Below are 14,579 nucleotides of genomic sequence, written 5' to 3'. Positions count from 1 at the left end.
ACGTTTTCAAACTGTTCTAGCCAGTAGTTGCTGGTACTAGAAATCTAAAAAATGTTTTTTGTACCATTTCACACGATTTTAAGCAAAAATATGTTTCAAAAAGTTGATTTCTACGTAATTTATGACAGATTTGCCATAAAAATAGCCAAAAAACGGCTAAACGGCTGAGCCGTTAGCCAGTATTTTTTTTACTTTTTGTTCGATTTAGGGAAAATAAACCTACCAAGGATTACTCATGCAAAATTTCAGATCAAAATTCGAATTTTAAGTGCCATTTATACATTGATTACGAGATGGTTGCATTAAAAACCCCCCCTTTTATATACGAACATAATATATACTTAGATAAGTTTGTCATTAAACGTAGATTTGCACTATTAATAGAGCGGACATGTGGCTGCGACTGTTTCCCTTTTTTGGCTAGGATAAAAAACGTTCAAATATTCGACATTGACTGAATTACCAGCTGAATAGAAAAATATTTTTTGAGCTTTTGTATCCTTAAAGTTTATTTTTAGGACTTGATTATAGAGTTGCTTTGCTTATAACATTATACTTTGTTGTCCCAGGAATCAACATACCAAAAATCAGATCAATCGGATGATTAGATCACATAAAAATTTGTTGTTATAAAAGTAAAATATCAACATGTTTAAAATGGAAGTACGGACATTCTTGTTATGATTATAGAGTTGCTACTAAATCGTACCTAACTACTAAAGAAATCACCACGCAAAGTTTGTAATCGATAGGACAATTCTAACATGCCTAAATTAACGGAAAAAGCTTTCCGTTTGTGACGGACAGACGTACGGACGGACGGGCCAACCCTAATTATAGAGAAGCTTCGATTTTAACAAGTTATATAAAAGCGGAAAGACTGCCAGCCGGACTTTCCTTAGTTATAGAGTAGATGTACTGCTTAGTTATAGAGTAGATGTACTGCTTAGAATGCATGATTATTAATTAAATTATGAATAAACTAATGAAACTTAATTAGAATTTACATTTGCATTTTTTAGAAATATTTTTTTAAAACTACATTTTCTTCGCAGTTTCTTCTAACTTTGTGTGTAAATAATTGAAAATTTTTACCTTAAACATTACTTTTACAAAATATTTCATTAGAAGTTGCATATTATTACTTTATTGAAGAATCTGATTATAATATTCATTCATTGCATAATTAAATAATCAAACTTTGAAGCTTTGTCGTCATGGCTCATTATTTAATTTTAAACAAGATTATAATCCTTCATAAATTAAACAAGGGTGATAACATTCAATAACATGTAAAACATAATTCATTAAATTAATTCAGTGATAAGACAATGTAAGATAAAATGATGTACATCCCATTACCCAATGATAAAAAAGAATTAGCACTTCCATAGATTAAAATTATTGTTTGGAAATTTGTTAACACTGCCGGTTTGAACCAACCATTAAGGCTTTAATGAATGAAGTTTTAAGCCAGCGAATAAAGGGCGTGAGTTTGGTTACTAGTCCAATGTCCCCTCCAAACAACTTTCGGATCTACTGCAGTTCACGGTAAAATATTGCTGGTAACGAATATTGCCAAAAATCTATGAATTATAAATGCTGCTAGCTGCCAAACGGCTGAACATACAGATCATACCCGCACACTGTTTTAAGCGGCATAAGAAGGCCTACAAATAATCTGGAATAGCCATAAATTAATCATGCATAATTATCTCGCAGTGCAGAGAAATGCGCGAAAAAGGCCTATTTTACGCGTTTTTTCTTTGGTGAAGCTTTCCCTGTGCATCATTGGATCTTGGCTATTTCAGATTATTTGTAGGCCTTCTTATACCGCTTAAAATGGTGTGCGGGTATTATCTGCACGTTCAGCCGTTTGGCAGCTAGCAGCCTTTAAAATTCATAGATTTTTGGCAATATTCGTTACCAGCTATATTTTAATGTGAACTGCAGTAGATCCAAACTTTCTGTAAGAAGAGAAATACGAATACGCCTATGCCCAGCTAAAAATATTAAATCCAAAACTTGTTATACAACATTTTAGACCCTACAATATTCATGCTCCTGGATAGATTCAAGAAAGTTAATGAATGAATGATACTGAAGAGATGCTACGCAGAAAAATACGCGATGATTGCGTAAACATGATATTATCTAATTTATGCTAACTCTAATTAAGCTTCATAAATTTTAGTAGCACAGTTACTCTCTAATTGTACTAGTTTCATTAATACATTATACTGGTACCCAAAGTTTGATAAAAACATTCTCTAATTAGTTGTCCTCAAACCTTTGGGTACTTTTCATCAATATATTTTTATCTACAGATTAGGGTTGGGACGGATACCCGGTTTAGCCATAGATCCGGCCGGTTATCTGGCCATTTAAAATATCCGCCCGGATACCGGATATTGAAACTATCCGGATACCGGATACCGGATACCCGGCTGATTGTTAATGCCGGTTATCCGGTAAGTTACCGGATATCGAACGTTGGCCAGATATCCGGCCGGAACTGAATATCCGGCATTATATATCAGCCGTATATCCGGTTTCTGGTTTCGGCCAAAAAAGTATCCGAGCCATCCCTACTACAGATATCAGTATTTAGGTTCTATATAAATTTTCGTACATTGTGGTTATCTATAATACAAAGTAGCTTGATGTCTATCCGTCTGAAGCTTAAGATCTCGGTAACCACAGAACCGATCGGATTCTACTCTTCAGGGTATATACCTATTGGTCCTGTGGTGGTTTTAAGCTATTTTCTTGTGAATATGAAATTCCCTCCCCCCTCAAAAAAATCGCACCCGAAATTTTTTTTATTTTTTATTTTTTTAAAATCACCTCATGGGGCAAAGCCCCTAGAGGCTGGAGGCTAAGCCGCTAGTCATTAGAAAAAAAGAGAATAGTTATTTCTTTCATCGTATTATAAACGGCTTTCCGCGGATATAGAATAATTGTACATGTACAATTATGAGATTATATTAAAACTAGTTTTTTTAGCCTCGTGATGCCGAAGGCACCGGCTAAAAAAACTGGTTTTAATCTTATGATTGTACATCTTTATATTCGTAGAAAGCTGGATATAAAACGATGCTAGATATAGTTTTTTTGTATGGATGAGAACCGGTTCCTATCCACCGGATTCGAATAAATTTTCATCCAATTGCTATTATCTGGCTATTATTAATGCTAGATTTATCATTTTATTATGTTTCTATTATTAGTAGCGAAGCTTCTCTATAATTCAGAATATCTGTCTGAAACCCGATTTTCTTGGGTCCTGTTCAAGATAGATGGCTGAAATTTCATGTCAACATGGAGCATATTTTAGTGTACACCATCCATGGATTTAAAGCAGCTTTTTAGTTGTCATTAGTATTATGTATTTTTTAAAAGCTGATAGTTTTATAGCTAAATTGAAATATGTTTTTAATTTATTCAAGAGCGTTCCTCTGAGTAGTAAATAAATACTTTTGTTTAGCCCTTTCGGTAATATCCTCTTAGAAATATTAGAAAGAGGGGAATGCCGCCCTTTCAGTATTTTTGTCCTTCGCTACTTATGGATCTTGCCATCCTTGTTTTTGTTAAAACTACGTACTTTAGCATCCTATTATATATAAAGATTCATAATTATTTTTTAACATCTTATTGGAACTGATGATCTATTAATTAGTGAAACAACTGTATTCCATAAATAAAATGATATAAAAATAAGTTGTGTTTGTATATTTATTTATCATATAATGTAGAAAGCTTTTTTGTCTGTAGCAAAGGATCTCACTAACCGCTGAACCGATATGGTCCTCCTTTACAGTGAAGCTTCTTATAGGTTCCGGGATGCTTTAAGGCTTTTTATTTTTTATAAAAGTCTGGGTTGGTTTCAGGTTATATCTGCTCTTCCCTATCCCTTCCAATATAGATCCCCTAGATGCTTGGGGCGCAGCTGCTAGTTCATATATAATGAAAGTACTTTGAACACAGTAATAGTGTCTGACTGATTATGACGTAACAAAAAAAATAGCCAATGAGAGGCCACTATAAATTTTACCATTGGTCAATAACGGCCTCTCATTGGCTAATTTTTTTTGTTACGTCATAATCAGTCAGACACTATTACTGTGTTCAAGTACTTTTACTCCTTTAATAATTATTAAATAGGGGTACAAAGTACAAAATTTCAGTTTTTTGACACATTTTCATAATTAACTTCAAACACACATTATAACATAGTCATAACAGCTGAAATACAGATAATAAGTAGTCCAGGAATGTACACAAGTATAAAAAGTACACTAAAAACACTGAAATTATTGATTCAAATTAAAATTGGTTTCAAAATCTCTTCATTTACATTTTAGAAAATAAACCACCATGTAAAGAATATTTGTAAAGCGTGTGAAAACCCCAAATTTACTGTACCAAATCAAACCCTGAATTAGCCTAATAACATCTTATTGATTTATTGTTATACTTATTTAAAAACAAGCTCTGAAACGGTAGGACAAACGAACATTAGCACTAATTGTAATAGTAAGTAAATTGTTGAAAAACTGCTTAAATACAGGATATTGTTTAAGGACATACTTACATTTTTAGGACTTGGCTACGTATCTAAATTGTACCTAACTACTACAGGAATCACCATGCAAAGTTTAGAATCGATAGGACAATTCTAACCTGTTTAAATATAGAAAAGCTTCGCTTTAAATTTACGAACAGAGCTGTCTGTGACGTACAGACGGACTCACGGACGGACCGACCCTAATTATAGAAAAGCTTCGCTTTTAATAACATAATGGCTATCTGTCTGTAGTGAAGGATCTCGCTTACCGCTGGACCGATCTGGTTCTCCTTTACAGTGAGCTTCTTATAAATTCTTGGAAGGGTTATAACTACTATTCAAGTAGAAGCCGAGAAAATTACATTTACCCTTAGAGTTATGGACGGAATGACAAAGTGAATTAAAGAGTGGCTTCGGTATAAACAATTGAATAATTATTTTCATAACAAATCAATTATTTTATGGATGCATTTCCATAGAAGTTATTTTGTAAACGGAAAGAACGAAAATGTAATTGTATAATGATTTATTCCCTGTAAATTTGAATAGTTTTTGTGCTTTTTAACATTGAGTAATCATTTTTGTAGTTTTAAACAGTTTTTCCAGTGACTTAAAGGGATAAAACAAAAGCCAATAAATTGATGTACATCCCCAATGATGATACACAAAATTATCCCTTTTTTAGATTACAATAGGTTGTTGAAACGTTTGGACACTCAACCTGATGACAACATACAAAAATTTAATAAAAGTCAACAAAATTATTAAGCAAACTAATAGGAAAACTTTTCATAAAACTTTTAGGGACTAGAGTAATAAACAAACCAATGTCCCCTCCCTCCTGTTTTTTTCTTATTCAAGAAAAACATCTAAAATATACCTAACCTTAACTTAAATTTTTTTTTTGATAAGTTCAGACATAATTCAAGCCTCAAGGCCCAAGAGGGCCGAAAAATATCATAAAATCAACACAAAATATAAATTTTAAAAAATATACCATATCTATAATACAAAGTAGATTGATGTCTGTCTGTCCGTCCGTCTGTCTCTCTGTCTGTCCCATAAGATATCGGTAACCACTGAACCGATTTGATTTTACTCTTCAAGGAATATACCTACTGGTCCTGTGGTGTTTCTGGGCTATTTTCTTGGGGGGTAGGACACCCACAACTCCCCCCCCCCAAAAAAAAAAATCTACCATTTTTTTAAAATGTGATGGTTGTTGCACCAGTGGTACTTATCTTTTTTTTTAATTACCTCTTTGGGCAAAGCCCTTAGTGGCTAGGGGCGAAGCCGCTAATTACCATATATTATACCATCATACAAATTTTATATGTTATAAGATTAGTAATTTCTAAAATTCTAATGTTACCTAATTCCAATCTCTAGGTATTTAGATTTTCCAATGAAGACAAAACTTTAGCCTAAAACAGCATAATATAAAAATATACTTACAATTTTCTTCTCATGTTGGAAAGTTGTACAATCTGGAAGATCATTGTCGTAATGTTCAGATTTAACTGCTTCAATGTAGATTTTGGGCTCTAAAAATCAATTAATGTTCAGAAGACAATTTCCCTTTAATCATTATTAGGGCACTAAGAAACCACTTACAACAAAATATAGGAACATAAAATTTGAAAAGGGATGTTCAAAGACCAAAGTGCAGCAAATGAGTAATGTGCAAATGTGCTATTGTGGTTGTAATTGGTGTAAATTTGACATTAAGTGTTTTTGACAATATTGAATGTATTTTTGACACTTTAATGCCATGATTAGTATTTATGATAGTTACTTCAGCTATGGCATTATTTTTGGCAGAGATCAAAAACATTCAGTGATAATTCTACTGGGTTTAAAAATGACAATGTCTGTTTAAATTATTTTTGATGATTTGTTAATGAAATAAATGAACAGAAGTGATTGCTCACTTCTATGACATTTTTCTGTTTTATAGAATTTTTTACTTCTTCTGTACGATTGAACCTCGCCACCCCCCACTCCCCAAAAAAATCACATTTGGGGGTGTCAAGTGAAGTCCATTCACATCCAGAGAGATTGTTACACTCATTTTAGTAAAATTAAATTAACTTAATTAATTCAACTCAACTTAGAAAAAAAATTATAGGATGTAAAAGTTAACTTTAAGGCAGATTTAGTAAAAATAATGCTTTATTTTTAACATCTTTGGTTATGCTACGAGAATTGTTTCCTTACCTAATCTATTTGTTTTCTTGTTTATGTTTTGATTTTCTTCATCATCTATATCACCAAAGTTATCATCAAAATGGTCATCTTTCAACATTTTTCATTTTTATAATCGCTGTGGAGCTCCGCTGCACTGATGCAGCGACAAAGCCCAAATTGTGTCAAAATTGTGTCAAAACTCATCCATGTGACGTTATAAAAATTAGGGAGATGAGAAAACCTCTAAAAAGATATGTATAATCCCTCATTTTTATGACGTCACATGGATCATTTTTGACACAATTTGACCTTTGTCTGCTGCAGCTCAAAATTATGTTTTGGATCATTTCAATTTACGGTAAAATGCTTCATGGGTTGATTATCTCAAAATTATGTAATCTGTGAGAAAACTGTGCATTGCGGGGTTTTTTAATTTACCCGTTATGGCTCCTAAATTTTCTTTTCTCTTTCAAAACGAATATATGAATGATGCTTTCTTCCACCCTCCTTTAAGAGTAGCCACACTAGATGCCCTAATAAAAGGTTGCCTACTTACTAGATTACTAAGGATGTAGTTAAATTTTAAGTTTGTACTAGCTTTTTAAAGTTTCTACTTATGGTTGATATGCAAAGAAGACATAAAATTCAATTTTGTGTCTCACAAAAATAGTTTTTCCATAAATTCAAAAATAACAAAAGCCATAAAATTTTGCTTTCTTATCATTAAAAGCAACGCTATTATGTAATTAATTTGTCGTCTATAGGTTGCTTCAATTGTCCTTATTTATTCAGGACGTTCATCAAGTAGGAGAGGAGGGGAGAGGATGGGGTTATGGGGAGTTATTTTAGCCCGCTGGAAGTATCACTTTATTGGAGTACATAAAAATTTGGTGCAACATCCAAGAAATATCTATTATAATATTACGGGTTTTAAAACTATCATACATGTTTCATTACTTATTTTTTTACGGACAAAATTGACCTTGTACGTTTCTTCGATAATTAGTTTTCCTTTATTTTTATACGTCAGACGTAAATCATAATAAGACAAGGATGACAACATCCATAAAAGCGAAGCTCTGAAACAGTAGGACAAACGGACATTAACACTTGTATAATGTCAGAACTGAATAATCAGAATGCGAATGTATAAAAGTCAAAGCAAAATTGTAAGTAAATTTGTTGAAAAACTGCTTGATACAGGAAAATGATATGGACATACTTACATTTTTAGGACTTGATTATAGAGTTGCTTCGCTTATAATATTGTACTTTGTTGTCCCAGTATACCAAAAATCAGACCAATCGGATAATTAGGTCACATAAAAATGTAAAAAAAATCAACATGTTTAAAATGGACGTACGGACATTCTGGTAATGATTATAGAGTTGCTACGCTTTCTAACTCGTACCTCACTATTACAGGAATCACCATGCAAAATTTGAAATCGATAGGACAATTCTAACATGCCTAAATTAACGAAAAAAGTTATTTAAAAAAGTAAAAAAATCAACATGTTTAAAATGGACGTACGGACATTTTGGTAATGATTATAGAGTTGCTACGCTTTTTAAATCGTACCTAACTACTAAAGGAATGACCATGCAAAATTTGAAATCGATAGGACAATTCTAACATGTCTAAATTAACGAAAAAAGCTATCCGTGACGGACGGACGGACGGACGTGCGGACGAACGGACGGACCAACCCTAATTATAGAAAAGCTTCGCTTTTAAAAATTATATTTTGCTGATTTAAAACCTTTGAAAACAAAATGGTAATAATAAAAGAGATAAAGCAACTAGATACAATGACGATAACGTCCAATTATAGCAAAGCTTTTTGAAAAGAAAACGGGCTTGCATTAAGATAGATAGATAGATATTTCAGAATAAAGTAGTTGTGCTACTAATTATTGAACATTAAAAAAGATATTTAATCGGAAATTTATGCAAAAATCAGTAAAGGAATAAAATTCATTGGAAATTGATAAAAAAAGGCTTCGAACTTTTTAAAAATGTAATTAACTTAAAAAAATAATTAAAACCATTGTACATGAACATGTAAAATTCTGTCCAAAAGTAGCATATTAAAAAATTATTTAGCAAAGTTTATCAGACAATTAGCCCAGCATTGAAAGTTAACATTATTATAGATAAGAGAGAGTAAGGAAAAAAATTCCTTGTAGTTTAAGGAATCTACACTAGAAAAATCAGACTTCATCTATACAGACACTTAGAAAAATATAATTTTGGTATGATCAGCTTTTATGAATATTGTCATCATTGTTTTACAACAAATGTATTTTTATAAATGAAAATGTTCCTTGTGCTACCGTATCGTTGAAGAAATCATCCTTTTCTTCCTCCTGGCATTTACAGTGTGGGATATAACATTAATTTTAGAATTGTCCTATCAATTTCGAACTTTGCATGAAAATTCCTGTAATAGTTAGGTACGATTTAGAAAGCGCAGCAACTCTATAATTATTAATTATTACCAGAATGTCCGTACGTCCATTTTAAACATGTTGATTTTTTCTTTCTTTTTTAACAACAAATTTTTATGTGATCAAATTATCCGATTGATCTGATTTTTGGTATATTGACTCCTGGGACAAGTACAATAAGCATCTCTATAATCAAGTCCTAAAAATTTAAGTATTTCCATAAACATTATCCTGTATCAAGCAGTTTTTCAACAAATTTACTTACAATTTTGCTTAGACTCTTATATGTACATTTATATTCTGTTTTTTCAGTTCTGACACTATACAAGTGTTAATGTTCGTCTGTCCTACAATTTCAGTGCTTCGCTTATATGGATGTTGTCATCCTTGTTTTAAATATTTGGGGAGAAAGGGTATTTAATTAGCCTAGGAATTAGGTTGGAAAATAAAATAGCCCAAAACAATTCTGAGACTACTGTAAATGATAAACTAAGTTGGTTACTGAAATCTTAATTAACAAACAAACAACCTTTCTACATTATAAAATACCTAGGGCGCTGCTAAAGTCCTATTTTTTAATTGCACGGCCCTTGACTGAAAGAACTAACTGTGTATTGTAAGAAAGTTACAATTGTTTTGAGCCAAAATATCCCCCTGATTATAAACTTCTATTGTGGTTTGTTTTTTGGATATTAAGCAACAAACTTACACATACACATACTGGAACATCCCATTACTTTGCCTGTGTTATTTCCCTTACTGCCTGCCTTGGTCTTTTCATCTATATTCATATCAGAGGAGAAAAATCCATCATCATCCGCAGTTTTGTCAGAAAGTTGGGTTTCTAAATACACAATATTTAGAACTAACACCAAGAGGTAATAAAAAAAAATAAGTACTACTCGTGCTGCAGCCAGTAGTTTTATGTGAACTAACTTTTCCATAAGAAAAAAAATTTAGGAAAAATAGGTACCTACGCAAGAAAAAGAAAAAAATTGGGGAGGATTTTTTTTTTTGGGGGGGGGGGGTTGAGGGTGTCCCACCCCCCAAGAAAATAGCCTAAAAACACCACAGGACCAGTAGGTATATTTCCTGAAGAATAGAATCCGATCGGTTCAGTGGTTACCGAGATTTTAAGGGACGGACATACGGACAGACAGACGGACGGACATACGGACAGACAGACGGACGGACAGACAGACATCATTCTACTTTGTATTATAGATAAGCTGCAAAGGCAAAAAGGCTGGTTGTGTACAGGTTCATATCGTGTATCTACAAAGAATACACAAGACCGAAAACGGTCATAGATGCGTAAATTTATATTTATACGACTGATCATAATATGAATAACATAATTATCATAAATAGAAAGTGAGGGAAAGATAAAGAGAAGGGGTTATATAATAAATAATGATTTTATCTTTATTGTTCTCCCCTCTTAGGGAAAAAAAGGCTTAATTGAAAATTTATCTCTCGTATATATTGTAACTGTAAGGACACTCTGATAGCATGTACTCGCGCTATACATCTTTATGTTTGAATGCGTAAGTCAGTAAGGGAAGCGAATAAGAGATGAGACAAAAATAAATAAAGTGTGAAGGAAGAAATTAAAAGGAGACGGAAGGAAAGGGGAGGAGAGGAGAAGGGAATTTGAGAGAAGTGAAATAACAGACACTCAAAGGAGATTACAAAAACACTTATTAAGTATCTTTCCTACTAAATAAAGGGTGAGCAAAAAAAATGCGTACCTTTTTAAAATTGAAATTGCGTGGCTTGTGTTAATAGTAGAAAAATGTTATGCATATCGTTAGAACCGCTATGAAGTCTATTTTTAGGAAATATAAATTCCTGTGCTATGCATAGTTTAGGAGCTACGTGTTAAAATGTCCCAACTGACTTAAAACTTGACTTGCGAGTAAATTTTGGGACATTTTACCATCTAGCTCCTAAACTATGCGTAGCACAGGAACCGTTCTTATATTTCCAAAAATTACAGTTCATAGCGATTCTAACGGTAGGCGTAACATTTTTCTACTATTAACACAAGCTGCGCAATTTGAAATTTAAAAATGTAGGCATCTCTTTTTGCAAAATATCTTCTCTAATTTTTAGTTATATTTTAAAATTTACTCGCAAGTCAAGTTTTACATCAGTTGGGACATTTTAATACGTAGCTCCCTAACTATACATAGCAGAGGAATCGTTCTTATATTTCCGAAAAATAGAGTTCAAAGCGGTTCTAACGATATGCATAACATTTTTCTACCATTAACACAAGCCGTGCAATTTGAATTTTAAAAAGGTACGCATTTTTTTTTGCTCACCCTTTATTTGGGCTAGGAAAAAATTACATTTATTTCATACGTGCTAAATTACCAGGGATCTAAAGGGATAAGACAATGGCCGATAAATTGATATACATCCTCTCAATGATAATACACAAAATTACCACTTCTGTAGATTAAAATTAGTGGTTGAAACATTTTAACATTCAAGTTAAAGAACCAACCAATCAAAATTCACTATAGTCCATAAAGTTGTTATGCCAACAAATAAGAAACTTTATGAACTAGTGTAATAAACAGCCCATTGTCATCTCTCTCTCTGTAAAATTACCCTTTTGGATGCTGGAATTCACGGTCAGGTCGTCTTCATCTCCAGTATAACCCATAGACTCTCTAAAAACAGATTTTATCATTTACTTGTCATTTGTGACTTTTAATAATCCTTACATAAAAGTAAAAGGATGCCTGTCTGTCTCGCTAACCTATGAAATGTTTTTATTCTCCCTTACAATGTAGCTTCTTATACATAGGTCCTGAGAAGGTTTATAATTATTATGAGGGAAGAACGATCCCATAAAAAAACCACCCCACAAAAGAAAATTACACTCCTTTTTTCTATTTTTTCTTTTTGGGACAAAAATTAAAGCGGGTGATCCCTCCACCCAAACCACCTAATATACCTCTGGGCAACTAATCAAAAAGAAATATTTAAATATATTTTTACGTCAGTTTACAATAAAAATAAATCCTTTGTTTTTAAGTACATAGACATTTAGTAATTATCGTCCGAAATCGATCAATAAAAGATGTAAAATATTTAAACAAAACAAGGAAAATCGTGTTAAAAAGTAGCGCAGTAATAAGTAAATACCATATTTTCATGATATAATAGAATATATGCCGCCGCGTTAAATTAAATTTTTATGATGTATCACTTACATTCAGTCATAAGATGCAGTTAGTCGGTAGTCCGGTCAAGAAAGCCTAACATGTCACGTGTGACGTCATAAAAATACGTCTAAAAAGGAAGGATGAGAGGAGAAGTGGGAAGGAGGTGGATTTTATGACGTCACACGTGACATTTTAGGCTTTCTCGGCCGGTCAAAAGGAAAAACAGGCCATAATTATAATGTAGCTGCACTACTGAAAGGCTAATGTTTACCTGCAGAGCCTTCTAGCCCTAGGTGTACCCAGTACGTCACATTCCTAAAATGTTATTGTAAAAATGTTAGTAGCTAATGGCAGTCTAAGTTTCTGACAAAAAATAAACTCTTAATTTTGCTTGTAGACGACGTAATTTGATATAGAAATTTCTATCATTAGCAATAAAAATCTTTCAAAATTTTCATTACACTAGAAAAATCATTTTGAAATGTCTGTAACTTTTTTGTTAAAGCGGAGTATTTCTTGCAGGGTTCCTTTAAATTAGCATTTTATAATAAAAACAATTTTGTTAAAAAGTTAAAAATCTACATGTTTAAAATGGACGTACGGATATTCTGGTAACCTAGTGGCTACGCTTTCTAAATTGTACCTACCTGATATATGAATCATCATGCAAAGTTTAATATTTATAGGACAATTCTAACCTGTTTAAATTAACGAAAAGAGCTAATCTTTCTAGACGGACGGACCGACTTCAAGCTTCACTTTTAAACTGTAATTATAAAAGAGCTTCGCTTTTAAAAATGACCTGAAATGCGGAAGTAAAGGGCACTACTAAAAGCAGATACAATATTAACATTTCTATCAATCTATGTAATGATTTTTTTTCTTTCTAATAATCTGAAATTTTAATTTGTATTACTATGTGAATATGTAAAAAATTAAATAAAAAAGTAATGCTGTTCTCAAGTTCTTACATCTTAGGCCAAATTTTACGAGAAACGGCATATAGAATTAAATAAATTGTATATATACTATAATTAAAAAGCTTCGCCCCTATAATTTACTTCAATGTTTAATCTAAACACTTTAAAAATCTGTAGATAAATGCCAAAGCTTTTAGATTTTACATTCAAAAATTTCAACATACAGAAATCATTAAAAATTTTCTTATTACGACTTTTCACAAGTACAAAATTTACAAGGATAACAACATACATAAACAAGTACGTGGCTTGGAAAGCAAAAAAAAGTTTTGAAATAAATTGAAGAAAAAGGGGGGTGGGGGTAGTTTTACTAACCTCTGATGGGAGGCTCTATCCCTACAGGACCATTACCTTCATTGCTTTCACTATGTGGGGCTAACCACTATTCAATATAACCTAACCTACCATGATTAAAAGAAACAAACAATTGAAAAACTTTTTAAAAAGTTTAACACGATAGTTTGAGGGAAAGCGCCGATGTAATACACACAAATTCACATGTTTTATATCTTCACCAAAATGACGGACGCAATGTCCTTACATTTATAAAAGCTACGCAACAAAAACATGTTTAAGTTATTAACTGTCAATAATTGATACATAAGAAACACATATGGACCCATGTTTAATTCAAGACTAAACTATTTTCTATATAAATATCTCTTTTAACAACAAAAGTTTTAATTTATATTAATGAAATATCAGGGATCGGCAGCCGAAATTTAGACTATTTAAAATAGATCGGTGTAGACTGCCATATTTTCGTCACCTAGTAGCAGAAGTATCTAACATTAAAGATTTGCAGCCGCGCAAAACAGCTTGACCCATAACAAAAATGGAGGAAAACCGCCGGTTTATCAACCAACCACACTTTCCCCAGATATCTGTTTAGCTGCAGCCGTTGCCAATCATTGCTATACCCATTTCGTCCATAGTTTATTGTATTAAAATTTTGCGTCTGCAAGCCTTGTGATATATCATTATTTCATCATGAGTTTGAATTATAATTTATAAAATTTTGGAAAAATTTGCTTTCAAAGCAGTTTTTAATAAAGACTTTTTTATCAAACATGCTAGTAATTATTGTTTGTATAAATTTTAAAAGATATCTTTGCTATTTCTTCAAATATTTGAATGATTATTTATCAATTTTACAATCGACTACAGAAGAAACTTGATTACGTTAATAAGCTTAGAAGACCAATCAGAAAGCAG

At 32.2% G+C, this 14,579-nt stretch overlaps 1 protein-coding gene across 1 annotated transcript in view; it reads right to left on the bottom strand.

The window, feature by feature from the left end:
* Positions 1-13,284, bottom strand: part of LOC145329826 (uncharacterized) — a 26,517-nt gene extending 13,233 nt beyond the window's left edge. Inside the window, exons 1-7 of the mRNA XM_080174229.1 lie at positions 13,187-13,284; positions 12,656-12,699; positions 11,825-11,886; positions 9,973-10,049; positions 9,085-9,124; positions 6,785-6,865; positions 6,023-6,111 (exon numbers count right to left, since the gene is read on the bottom strand). Coding sequence (XP_080030355.1) covers positions 6,023-6,111; positions 6,785-6,865; positions 9,085-9,124; positions 9,973-10,049; positions 11,825-11,886; positions 12,656-12,699; positions 13,187-13,237 — 444 coding nt within the window. The 5' untranslated portion in view covers positions 13,238-13,284. The remainder of the gene's footprint in view (positions 1-6,022; positions 6,112-6,784; positions 6,866-9,084; positions 9,125-9,972; positions 10,050-11,824; positions 11,887-12,655; positions 12,700-13,186) is intronic.
* Positions 13,285-14,579: the final 1,295 nt, after the last annotated feature.

The sequence above is a fragment of the Acartia tonsa genome, chromosome 10 (genome assembly GCF_053477335.1).
Source record: "Acartia tonsa isolate MP-2025a chromosome 10, ASM5347733v1, whole genome shotgun sequence".
NCBI classification, from domain to species: Eukaryota; Metazoa; Arthropoda; class Copepoda; order Calanoida; family Acartiidae; genus Acartia; species Acartia tonsa.
The sequence above is the reverse complement of the archived record's forward strand: the minus strand, read 5'-3'. Positions and strand labels throughout refer to the sequence as shown.